At 38.7% G+C, this 13,728-nt stretch overlaps 1 protein-coding gene across 1 annotated transcript in view; it reads right to left on the bottom strand.

Annotated features, from left to right (window-relative positions):
* Nucleotides 1-13,728, bottom strand: part of THEMIS (thymocyte selection associated) — a 289,446-nt gene that overhangs the window by 157,569 nt on the left and 118,149 nt on the right. Inside the window, 1 exon segment of the mRNA XM_049772621.1 lies at nucleotides 1,583-2,622. Within this exon segment, the coding sequence (XP_049628578.1) occupies nucleotides 1,583-2,622 (1,040 nt within the window).

Genomic DNA, 13,728 nt, shown 5'->3' on the forward strand with positions numbered 1-13,728 from the left:
AGTGTCATTGACTAAAATCAAGGGGCCAGAAGCGCTTACTGAAGAGCATAATGAGGAATTTCCTTAGCTTCTAGAGATCATTTAATTCATCATTCTAGAGAGTCTTGATTCAAAACTATCTTTCTCCATCTTCAAAGGCAGCAATGTCTCTTTGTCCATTACATTACTTCTAACCATGGGTTTAACGAGAACGTTTTTAGTGACTTGTGATTAACTTGTGACTTGTGAAACAACCTTGATAATCTTGAATAATCTTATCTCAGACCTTAATTATAAACACTTTAGTAGTCTCTATGTTTTGCAACTTAACATATTCACAAATAGTGGGGTTTCCGAGAAATTGACAAAAAAAAAGACTTTTTCTGCACCAACTAAAAACATTCCACTTCCCAGCTCAAGTCATTAAACTCAGTTGTAAAAAAATTTTTAAGATAAAATATACATCGTCTATATTAATATCAGTCCATTAATCAACATAATTAGGAACAGTTGTTTTATTGAAAATAAAATAACTTCAATTTTTTTGATTCTGGGGTAGAATTTTCTGTTGGCTCTGAAGAGAGTTTAAAGATACTTGCTCATCTCTTAAACATACAATCAGAATGTAATCTTTGAAATATGAAATTAAAAGTATTTCCATACCCACGTACTTGGAGCCCGAGGCTACTATCATTCTTGAGTATAAAAAATAAACACAGCATCCCTCTTTGTTTTACTAATTGCTTAGTTTCCCCAAACTGTTAGCACAACATCTGCCAGGCCAGAATGCACTCCTCCTCATACCATAGAACTACTGCTGGCCAGATAAACGACCTACGCTTCATGGAGTAAGGGCAAGCATTTTCAAGTGCTCAGCAGGCAATTTTCAGGAGGCAAAGACTTCAAGCAGAAATGAAGTTGAATTCACCAAATCTTTAGAGTAATTATGGAGTTGTGGATTCTGTAATGATCTCATACTGTCTGCAATTTTACTGATTTTATTTTTCAATAGAATTGTTAAAGATTACAATTCTCAGATAGGCAGAATGTGGGCAGATGCTCATATTCTCACACACAGTTCTGCCAAGATATTTTTACATCTTTCTGCACATAAAACAAAATGAAGACATGTGTTATGGATGCATGCTACCACTAGCTTCCCCAGAAAAGGGGGTTATTGTATGCTCATTTCCTGGATGAAGTATTAAAACAACTCTACCTAGAAAAAATGAACAACATTTCCAAAAGAAAAGTGATTTGCTTCTAAGCATCTTATTAAGTGTTCTTAATTACCGAAGAAAATTAAAATGGAAATTTGGGTCATCATAGCCAAATGTCACCCCTGCCATTTCTATGTTTCTAATTCAATATAAGCTTTATGCTATATCTACTGGTGAAGCATTAAAGTATAAAATACTGCAGCAGCTTATGCTCTGTGGATGCTCATTCATCTATTGTGCATCAGAAATTCTCATTTCAAATATGGCTTGAAAGAAATAAAAAAAGGATCACAATTGCTAACTAAAAAGAGATTTGCAATAAATTACCTTAAAACATTGCATAACACCCCGATCCAACCAAAAAGAAAAAGCCATGGTTTTACCTTGGGAGTCTGAGGTTGACCTTATCTTCTTTGTTCTGCAATGGATAACTTTGTTTCTTCCACTGAACGATGTTTGGGAGGAAGTGGTGGGGGATGTAAGAAAGAGTTTTCATATCTTCTTATCATGTAATACTGCTCTTCAGTGAGTTTTTCCACAAGAGACCTGGCTAGAAGTGATCTTGAATCCTTAGGAAAATGCCTAATGATCATCACAAACATATTCAAGCGATTGACAGGAATTTCCCAGCATTCTTTGGGATTGGCAAAGTCGCTTATGAGTAAGTAAGAGTCTGTGATGGCTTCCTCCAACTGCAGTCCAGGTATTGCAGCCAAAATGTCTTCTTCAATGGAAAGATCTCTCACAGATACCTTCACATTGAAAGGGAAACAAAACTGGGTGATAAGCGTCAAAATCTGGTACTGTTCTGTATCATGAACCACCTCAACAAAACCTCCTTCCATGTACAAAGGAAGCAGTGCTGTCTCTTGAGGATTTGTGAGGACTTTTTCACAGGTGAGGACATTTATTGACTTTTTAATTCCTTCATGGAGAACTTCAATAGTCCGTGAGTGATGCACTATAAATTGATCACCCACAGACACTGATGATAGCTCATCATAAGGGGGAATAAAGGCTTTGGTGGCCACCACGTGGAGAGGATCCTTTGCACTCTTTGCTATTAAAAGGTCATAGGCTGTTGGGAACTTCCGAGGTCTACGTTTGAATTTACCTTTGTAGCTAGTGGGGATCAAGAAGTGTCTTTTAGGAAAATTGCTTGTAATTTCTGATGCTAGGATCCTTGATTCATGATACTTATTGTGGATTATGATCCTTTTACCATGTTGTAAAATGCCTGGAGGCAATTGGCTGCCTTGTGGGGCTTCTATAACTTCAGCCACTAAGGGGAAATCTTGACAGCTCATTTTAAAAATATCTTGTGTCGATAAGAACTGAAAAAACTCATTACCATCATAAGAGTCAGTAATGTCTTTGACTTCAACATCTAAATTAGAGAGAATGTGAAATATATTCTTTTGGGCTGAAAAAAAAAACAGAAAAGACTGATTATTTTATGCATTAAAATGTTGCCGTGAGTTTTCTTTTTCCTATGTAAAAAGAAGTTTTTACATAGGGGGTCCAATAGGTGTCTCAAAGAGCTGGAGCACACACTTTACATGTCTGATATGGGTGCTATATGAGCCTATACTCACCACACTGTTGACCTGAGAAAAACTCCATTAGATTCATACCACTGAGGAGCACCACCCACACACCACGGAAGCTCAGATGATTGTGATACAATATTTTTAACTTACTGCTTTTCTTTTTTAAATTTAAGAATAAATAGTTATATGTAAATTCCACTCTAATCAACTTGAAACTCAGCCAAAAGAAAGACATTAACTAGTATGCTGGGCCCTAATGAACCTCATCAGAATCACATCCTTTTCACTATAACCTAACAGTAATTGTTCTTTTAGTTCTACTGAATCATCCCTATGGTTCTCTTTATGTTTACATGAACATATGTCTGTAAATGTTTAAGTATATATTTTAGGAAAATTTCTATCATTTTAAGTCATGACCTGGGTGCATCAATAGGAGATTTATACAGTTATCTTAGAATAAAGTTAAGCTACTTAAATTAATACCAAGTCTGCATAAGGCCTAAGAAATATAAATTTTGCAGAGTAGGGAGGTTCTTCAAAAGTTCTGAGAAGCCCCACCTGCAATTCTTACAACTAGATATCAGTTCAGGGCAAGGGCCTAAAATTGTGGTGCTGCTCATACACTACTGTGTTGGGAATTACACAAGGTCACTTTATCAGTGTTGCTTGTCCCCAAGAACTGACTAGTGATGCTAAGGGGACTGTGTGATGCCAAGGACTGACTGCATGTGAGATGCATTTTATTCATGCACCTTTATCAATATACTACCTCTCAACCCAGAAATATATCTAATCTAGACTTCTGTACAGTACAAAAACACTGCAAAGTAAGTGGGAGGTAAAGTGCTTAAGATTACTAATTGCGGAGCAGGCCGGAAAGCCAGGGAGCAGCAAGCAGTGCCAGAGAGGTGGTGAGGCTGGGAAGGAGGAGCCGGGAAGCATACGAGCGGGGAGCCAGGGGGCAGCAAGCAGTGCCGGAGAGGTGGTAAGGTTGGGAAGGAGGTACCAGGAAGGTTACGAGTGGACCATCGGAGGGTCACCTAACAGGTATCCCAGGAGGACCCTGAGTCCTGAGAGAGAGGCCAGAGGGAGCTCGACAACTTTCGCCAACTAACCAACGTGGCATAGGCAGCCCGGGGGACAGAGAGCCAGAAGTGGCAGTGACTAGAGGGCCAAGAAGGAAGCACAGGCTGACTCCCAGGTGGGGGAGGTGACTCATCTAGGCTCAACGGCGCCCTCTGCCACTGTGGCCAGGAGCAGAACTACACAGTCTCACAGGACAGAGAAGTGATTGACCAGGCTTGACTGGAGGACGTGGGAGGGGCCAAGCCTCAGCAGCATACCCACCAGGAACAGCACTCCAGAGAAGGGACCCGGCCCCAACACACAGGTGGCAAAAATAATCTGAATTCAGAAGGTACTGCATTCTAAGCCACACCAATATAAGCAAAGGAATATGGGTAGATCAAGGAAGACTCTGAATCCAGGGTATATGGAAAGGATCCCTAATAAATTTCCAAGTCCTCTGAAACACACAGACCCAACAGAAGATCTTAAATTAGCCATGAGGAATAAAATGCAAGCCATGTTAAAGGAAATGAAAGAAACACTAGCCAGCAAATACAAGAAATCCATGGACAAACAGATCAACTAAAAGAATTGTTACAAAATATGAGAGACTCCATGAAAACAGAATTAAAGGAATTACATACAACCGTAGAAAGCCAGAAGAGCAGAATCACACAGCTCAAGAATCATATAGAACAACTCAAAGATAAACTGCAAACAAAAGACAACAAAGAAGCCAAAAGAGAAATAGAAGGTAAAGCACTGGAAGTAAAAGTCCAGTATTTAACGAACAAAGACAAAAGAAACAATCTAAGAATTGTAGGTATACCAGAAGGGGAGGAAACAGGGAAAGGAGAAGAACAAATAGTCAGGGAAATAATAGTGGAGAACTTTCCCACCCTCTGGAAAGACGCATCTGAGCAAATCCAGGAGGTGAAAAGAATCCCCAACAAAATAGACCCTAACAAATCAACACCAAGACACATAGTAATTCAAATCGCAACAAACAAAGAGAAAGGCGACCTACTTAAAGAAATAAGGGAGAAAAAAACTCTCACATACAAAGGAAGAAACATTAGAATCAAACCAGATCTCCCAAATGAAATACTTCAAGCAAGAAGACAGTGGAACGACATATTTAAATGACTGAATGAAAGAAATTTTCAACCTAGAGTCCACTATCCAGCGAAACTCTCATTCACATGGTAAGAAAGACTAAAATCATTCTCAAACAAAAATGAACTCGCCTTATTTGAGCAAACAAAACCGACCCTAAATGACCTACTCAGAGATGAATTACACAATCCAAATCCCCGATTGTAACAACCACCCTAAACAACACAACTACACAACAGCCCTCTCTGTCAATAATCTTCTTAAATATTAATGGACTAAACTCTCCTTTTAAAAGACACATAAAGGAGAACTGGATTAGAAAACATAAACCAGATGTTTGCTGCCTACAAGAAACACACCTACAAGTTCAAGATAGAAACAGGCTTAAAATAAAAGGATGGAAATTAATTATCCAGGCCAATGGAAATCAAAAAAAAAAAAAAAAAGCAGGGATGGCCATTCTGATATCAGACCAAATTGCATTCAACCTCATGAAAGTGTCAGAGACAAAGAGGGTGACTACTTACTGATCAGGGAAACACTAGACCAAGAAGTGCTAACACTGGTTAATATCTACACACCTAATGAAGAGCCAGCAAAATATGTATGGCAACTGCTTCCAACTCTGGAGAAACACATGAAAGGAAATGTGATAGTAGTTGGAGATCTTAATACTCCACTATCACCACTGGACAGATCCACCAGACAGAAAACTAACAAAGAAATAAGAGCCCTAAATGAAAAACTAGAAGAACTAGGACTAATAGACTTATATAGGGTCCTCCACCCCCAGAAAGCAGAATACACATTCTTCTCAAGTCCACATGGAAACTTCTCCAGAATAGACCAAGCCTTAGGATGAAAATCTAACCTGCATAAAATCACAAAGGTAAGGATCATAAGAAGCAATCTGTCAGATCACTATGCAGCAGAGGTCAAAATCGACTGTAAAAAGAAGCAATGGAGAAAATCCAACAACTGAATATTAAACAACATGCTGCTCAAAAATAGCTGGATCAAAGAGGTACTCAAGGAAGAAATAAAAAGATTTCTTGAGACAAACGACAATGAAGAAACAACTTGTCAAAACTTGTGAGACACAGCAAAAGCAGTAATCAGGGGGAAACTCATAGCCATACAATCCTATGTCAGGAAAAGAAAACGACAAAATTAGCAGCTTAAAGGACCACCTTATGGAGCTGGAATGATAGCAATAAAGAAACCCAAACACAATCAGAAGACAGAAAATAATAAAAACCAGAGCAGAAATAAACAACATAAAAACTAAGAAAACAATACAGAAAATCAATGAGACCAGGAGTTGGTTTTTTGAAAGAATAAACAAGATAGACAAACCACTGGCAAGACTCACCAAAAAAAAAAAAGAGGAAAAATACCCAAATAAGCAGGATCACAAATGAAAGGGGAGAGATTACAACAGAACCCTAAGAAATCCAACACATCATGAGAGCATATTATGAACAACTATACTCAGTTAGGCTAGAGAACCCAGAAGAAAGTGACAAATTCTTGGAAAAATACCAGCTTCCAAGACTAGAAAAGGAGGATTTAGAAAGCCTAAACAGGTCATCACCTTGGAGGAAATTGAAACAGTAATTAAGAAACTTCCCAAGAACAAAAGTCCAGGTCCAGATGGTTTTACAGGTGAATTCTATCAAACATTCCAAGAAGAATTACTTCCACTGATTCATAGGCTCTTCCAAACCATTGAAAAGATAGGAATCCTCCCCAATACCTTCTATGAGGCTAATATCACTCTGATTCCCAAAGAGGGCAAGGATAACACCAGGAAAGGAAACTACAGACCAATTTCACTAATGAATATAAATGCAAAAATACTCAACAAAACCATAGCGAACCGAATCCAGCACTACATCTAACCAAGTGGGTTTTATCCCAGGGATGCAAGGATGGTTTAACATATGCAAATCAATCAACATCATACACCACATCAATAATAAAAAAGACAAAAAACACATGATCATATCAATCGATGCAGAGAAGGCAATTTACAAAATCCAACACCCATTCATGCTGAAAACACTAAGCAAAATAGGTCTGGAAAGAACCTTACTCAAGATAGTTACAGCTATCTATGAAAAGCCCACAGCCAACATTAAACTTAATGGTAAATACTGAAAGCATTTCCACTAAGGTCAGGAACTAGGCAAGGCTGTTCACTCTCTCCACTCTTATTCAACATAGTCTTAAAAGTCCTAGCAATAGCAATCAGACAAGATAAGGGAATCAAAGGAATGCAAATAGGGAAAGAGGAATTTAAACTATCTCTTTTTGCAGATGACATGATGATATACATGGAAAACCCTAAAGAATCCACAGTAAAATTCCTAGAAACAATAAACCAATACAGCAAAGTGGCTGGTTACAAAGTCAATACACAAAAGACAGTAGCATTTCTCTATACAAATAACAAAGTAGAAGAGAGAGATATTAAGAATACAACTCCATTTAAAATAGCATCAAAAAACATCAAGTACCTAGGAATCAACCTTACAAGTGAAATGAAAGACTTATACCTGGCAAACTTCAAAACACTTCAGAAAGAAATTGAAGAGAATCTTGGGAAATGGAAGACATCCCATGCTCATGGGTAGGTATAATCAAAATAGTCAAAATGACTATCCTACCCAAACTCCTATATAGATTTAACGCAATCCCCATCCAAATTCAGACACCATTCTTTAAAGACTTAGAACAATCAATCATAAAATTTATCTGGAACCACAAAAGACCAAGGATAGCCAAACACATACTAAAAAACAGGAAGCTGGGTGGCATCTCCTTACTAAACCTGAAGTTATACTATAAAGCCATAGTGATCAAAACTGCATGGTACTGGTACAAGGGCAGAGCCTCAGACCAGTGGGTTAGAGCAGAATTTCCAGACATAAGTCTCTAGATATACAATCAACTGATATTTGACAAAATAGCTAAAAACTTGAAATGGGACAAAGAAAGTCTTTTCAACCAATGATGTTGGTACAACTGGAAAGCCACATGTAAGAAATTAAAAATTGACCCATACCTCACTCCTTATACAAAAATCAACTCAAAATGGATCAAAGACCTCGAAATTAGACCCGAATCTATAAAGTTTATAGAGAATAAAAGAGATAGAACACTCAAAGACCTATATATCAAAAAGGTCTTCGAGGTTGGAGCACCAATGGCAAGAACTTTAGCATCAAACATAAACAAATGGGACTACATCAAACTAAAACGCTTCTGCCTGGCAAAACAAACCTTACTTAACACAAGAAGACAGTTAACTCGGGAAAAAAATCTTTTCACCCATCGTATCAGATAAAGGGCTGATATCCAGAATATACAAAACACTCAGAAAACTGAGCCCCCCTAATCCAAATAAGGCATAAAAAATGGGAAGATGAAATGAGTAGACACTTCTCTGAGGAAGACCAAAAGATGGCCAACAAACACATGAAAACATGCTCACCTTCACTCATAATCAAGAAGATCCAAATCAAGACAACAATGAGATACCACCTTACACCAGTGAGGATGGCTCACATCAAAAATAATGGGAACAATTTATGTTGGCAGGAATACGGCATGAAAGGCACTCTCATCCACTGATGGTGGGAATGCCCCCTAGTCCAAAACCTATGGAGAACAGTCTGAAGAATGCTCAAAGAACTCAGAATTGAGCTACCATTTGACCCAGCAATTGCTCTCCCAGGTATATAACCCCAAGTTGGAAGGTCATTTATTCCAAAGTATGTGTGCACCCCACTATTTATCGCAGCACTCAGTATAATAGCCAAGTCTTGAAACCAACCTCGATGTCCAACAACATATAAATGGATCATTAAGATGTGGTATCTGGGGGCCGGGCGGTGGCGCTAAAGGTAAGGTGCCTGCCTTGCCTTCGCTAGCCTTGGACGGACCGCGGTTCGATCCCCCGGTGTCCCATATGGTCCCGCAAGCCAGGAGCAACTTCTGAGCGCATAGCCAGGAGTAACCCCTGAGCGTTACCGGGTGTGGCCCAAAAACCAAAAAAAAAAAAAAAAAAAGATGTGGTATCTATACACAATGGAATACTACATGGCAGTCAGAAATGATACAATCACAGACTTTGCAGCAATGTGGATGGACCTAGAACATATTATGTTAAATTAAATAAGCCAGAAGATGAAAGATAAACACAGAATGATAGCACTATTCTGAAGCACCTAGAACATACACCTTATATACAATTAATACTAAACAATCAAATAACAGGGTTTAACAGGGTAGAAACCCCAAACACTGTAACAGTCAACATATACTGGAGAGCAGTGCCCAAAACACATGAAAGAAGAACAACAAAAACCCTTGACTACACATTATACCACAAAGAAACCAGCAACAGCAGAAATAGCAGCATAGAAAGACCAGGTAAGTAATCAGCCTTCTTCTTTTTTTTTTTTTTTTTTTTTGGTTTTTGGGCCACACCCGGCATTGCTCAGGGGTTACTCTTGGCTGTATGCTCAGAAATAGCTCCTGGCAGGCACGAGGGACCATATGGGACACTGGGATTCGAACCAGCCACCTTTGGTCCTGGATTGGCTGCTTGCAAGGCAAACGCTGCTGTGCTATCTCTCTGGGCCCCAGTAATCAGCCTTCTATTACAAAGGCCCATAATAAGCCTTTAGGAATTTTATACAGGATTACAGGTAAAGGATACCATGGGAAACCACTGACTCCAATGGAAGCATACCATAATATGTTTTAATGCCTTAATCTTTCTATACTTAAAATAACCTCGCAGCTTTTCTGTCCACAGGCGTTCTTGGATACAAAGGGTGGACAAACTACGATTGCATCTCAGGGCTCAATCACATGAGATACCATATCCAGCTTGTACTACGAGAATGTCCCAATAAAATTCTTTAACATACCCTTTATTTCTAGGTTATACCTTCATTAAGGAATTGAAGCACATGACCACCCAGACCATCGAAGCAGCAACTGTGACCTACAGACTTATACTACAGCAGGCCCTACTCAACGAACACATTAAACAAACTAGCATTCCCTCATTCTTTTCTCTACTCTTCTCACTACTGTTTATTTTTTTTATTTTTTTTATTTTTTTCTCCTTTTCTTTCCTGCCCATTCCATATACTTTCCCCTTTCCCCCCTTTAAAAATCCAACTATCCCTTCACCCCTCAATCCCATACAGATTCCCCACCTTATTGAAATTCTTCACCGTTGAAACTACCCTTGCCCAGTGGGACCCGACCTTGAGAAATTGTGAGTGCTGCCTGTGTGTGACTGTCTCCTGTCCTATTGCCTGAAACTCTTGGGAGTGGGCCAAAAAGAGGCTCCAGAAAACTTGCTCTCCCAGAGGCTCATTCAAGGGTGGAAACACCAAGGAACTGCTTTATAATGTGAAAACCAGCTATAAGCAGTACTTTGAAGAAGTGAGGTCCCCTGTTTGTGACATCAGCATGGGAAAATATTGTGAGTGCTGCCTGTGTGTGTCTGTCTCCTGTTCTGTCGCCTGAACCTCTTGGGAGTGGGCCGAAAAGAGGTTCCAGCAGAGCACGGCTGCTCTGCTTAGCTATGTGGCCAAGCATTCTTTCTAAGGAAAGAACACCATTGCAACAAGAAGAAAAAAATCACACTAAGAACTGTGCTTGATTATTGAAGCCCAGCATTTCTCCCCAGACTGTCTTCTCTGCTGCATGCTCAGGCCTAAGATTTGACCTTTTTGTGAGGCTTCATGCAAGGAGTACACCCCTTCCTTGGAGGCAAGTCAACCCACCCATAAAGGGCGGAGCCAGAGAAGCATGTCCGCGTACATCATTTAGCTCATGAATACCATCACAAAGTGTAGAAAAACCCACAATACGAGTGTGACAATGGGGAAACAACACAGGCCAGCATCAGATATAGAGAATGAAAATGACAATTCTGATGACCAGAAAATGACAAAGCAACTAATCAATCTCTCAGATAAGGAATTTAGACAAGCAATATGGAAGATGCTCAAAGAACTCAAAGAAACCATGGATTGAGTTGAACAGAACACTAATAAGAACCAAGAAAATATAAAGACAGAAATCACAAAACTTCGAACTTAAATAACAGGTCAAGTAACAGGCCTGAAAAACTCAGTAAATGAATTTAATGACAAAATGGATAAGTTCTACACCAGGGTAACAGAAACTGAGAATAGAACTGGTGCTGTGGAAGATGAGATAAATAACAACTCCTTACAGCAGGAGAGCTTGGAAAAAAATTAAAGCAAATGAACAGACAATAGAAAAATTAGTCAAAGAATGGAAACAAATGAAAATAGAAGTTTACGATAAGCTCACAGAAACAACTTAAGAATCATTGGAGTCCCAGAGACCCAGGAAGAAAATTTCCAGGAAGAATCAACGGTCAAGAATATCATTAAAGAGAAACTTCCAGAGCTAAAGAATATATGCAATCAAATCCTGCATTCCCGAAGAATACCAACCAAATGAGACCCCAGAAAAAATACCCCAAGACACATCCTAGTCACAATGATAATTTCCACAGATAGAGACTGAATTTTGAAAACAGCAAGATAAAAAATGGAAATTACATTTAAGGGAGCATCCTTCAGATTTACAGCAAACCTGTCACCAGAAACACTCAAGGCCAGAGAGCAATGGTGGGACATAGTGACAAAACTCAATGAAATGAATGCTTTGGGCCGGGCAGTAGTGCTAGAGGTAAGGTCCCCCAAGCCAGGAGGGACTTCTGAGTGCATAGCCAGGAGTAACCCCTAAGCATCACCGGCTGTGGCCCTAAAACAAAAAAACAAAAACAAAAAAATAAAAATAAAAACAAAAAACAAAGAAATGAATGTTTCACCTAGAATACTGTACCCAGCAAAACTCGCTTTCTGGTTTGATGGAAGAATACATGGTTTCACAGACAAAAAAACAACTCAGAAACTTTACAGACTCAAAACCAGTCTTAAGAGAAAAACTGAAAGATCTAATTTAAGACAAGATTGACCAAAAGACACATCAAATTTTGATATAAAAATGGCATTAAATTCAAGGACAATTCTTTCTCTCAATGTCAATGGACTAAATGCACCAGTTAAGAGACACAGAGTGGCTAAATGGATCAAAAAACTCAACCCAACCTTCTGCTGCCTACAAGAAATGCACCTGAAGAGTCAGAAAAAAAATAGACTCAAAATGAAAGGCTGGAGAAAAATTATCCAAACAAACAACACCCATAAAAAATCTGAAGTGGCCATACTAATATCAGATAATGCAAACTTTATACTCAGGAAGGTTGTAAGGGACAAAGATGGACATTTTATATTAATCAAGGGATATGTACAGCAGGAACAAATCACTCTCCTAAAGATATATGCACCGAATGAGGGTCCAGCAAAATATTTAATACAATGTTGACAAATCTGAAAAATAATATTAATAACAACACAATAATTGTGGGAGACCTCAACACAGCTTTGTCAACACTGGATAGGTCAACCAGACTGAAACCCAATAAGAATATGCTAGACCTGAGAAGAGAAATGGAAGAAAGTGGCCTAGTGGATATATAAAGGACACTCCATTCCCAGAAACCTGGATACACATTCTTCTCCAATGTATATGGGACATTCTCCAGGATAGACTACATGCTGGCACATAAAACATACCTCCATAAAATCAAGAGGATAGAAATCTTGCAGGCTACCTTCACTGACCATAAGGCTCTGAAATTATATGTGAATTCTAAAGGGACATGGAAGAAAAACTTTAACACCTGGAAGTTAAACAGCCTCATACATAATAGCCAGTGGGTCCCAGATGAAATCAAAGAGGTAATCAAAACTTTCCTGGAAACAAATGACAATAAAGACACAAACTATCAGAACTTATAAGACACAGCAAAAGCAGTACTGAGAGAAAAATTTATAGCTTTGCAAGCACACATCAGGAAGGAAGAAGGGGCTTACCTGAGTAGCTTAATGACACAGCTAATAGAACTAGAAAGTGCTCAACAAAAGGACCCAAAAATAGGGAGACAGAAGGAAATAACAAAGCTGAGAGCAGAAATCAACGAAGTGGGAACTCAAAAAAACAATTCCAAAGATCAACGAAAGCAGAAGTTGGTTCTTTGAAAAAATAAACAAGATTGATAGACCACTGGCAAAACTAACAGAGAGAGAGAGAGAGAGAGAGAGAGAGAGAGAGAGACTTGATAACTCGTATTAGGAATGAAAAAGGAGAGATCACTACTGATATGAAAGAGATTCAAAGGGTAATCAGAAACTACCTTGAGAAACTCTATGCCACTAAAAATGAGAACCTGGAAGAAATGGATTAAAAGAAATGGACTCTTATAATCTTCCACGGTTGAATGAAGAGGATATAGCATATCTAAACACACCAATCACTTTTGATGAAATTAAAATGGTAATCAAAAGTCTGCCCAAAAACAAAAGCCAAGGCCCAGATGGATTCACTAATGAATTCTTTCTTACTTTCCGAGAGGAACTACTACCAATCCTTGCAAGACTTCCATGAAATCGAAAAAATGGAAACACTTCCAAATAGCTTTTATGAAGCCAACATCACCTTGATACCTAAACCAGACAGAGATGCTACGAAAAAAGAAAATTACAGACCAATATCGCTGATGAATACAGATGCAAAGATTCTCAACAAAATCCTGGCAAATAGGATTCAATGCCGCATTAAGAAGATCATCCACTACGATCATGTAGGTTTCATCCCAGGAATACAAG

This window comes from Suncus etruscus, chromosome 4 (genome assembly GCF_024139225.1).
Source record: "Suncus etruscus isolate mSunEtr1 chromosome 4, mSunEtr1.pri.cur, whole genome shotgun sequence".
Classification (NCBI taxonomy): domain Eukaryota; kingdom Metazoa; phylum Chordata; class Mammalia; order Eulipotyphla; family Soricidae; genus Suncus; species Suncus etruscus.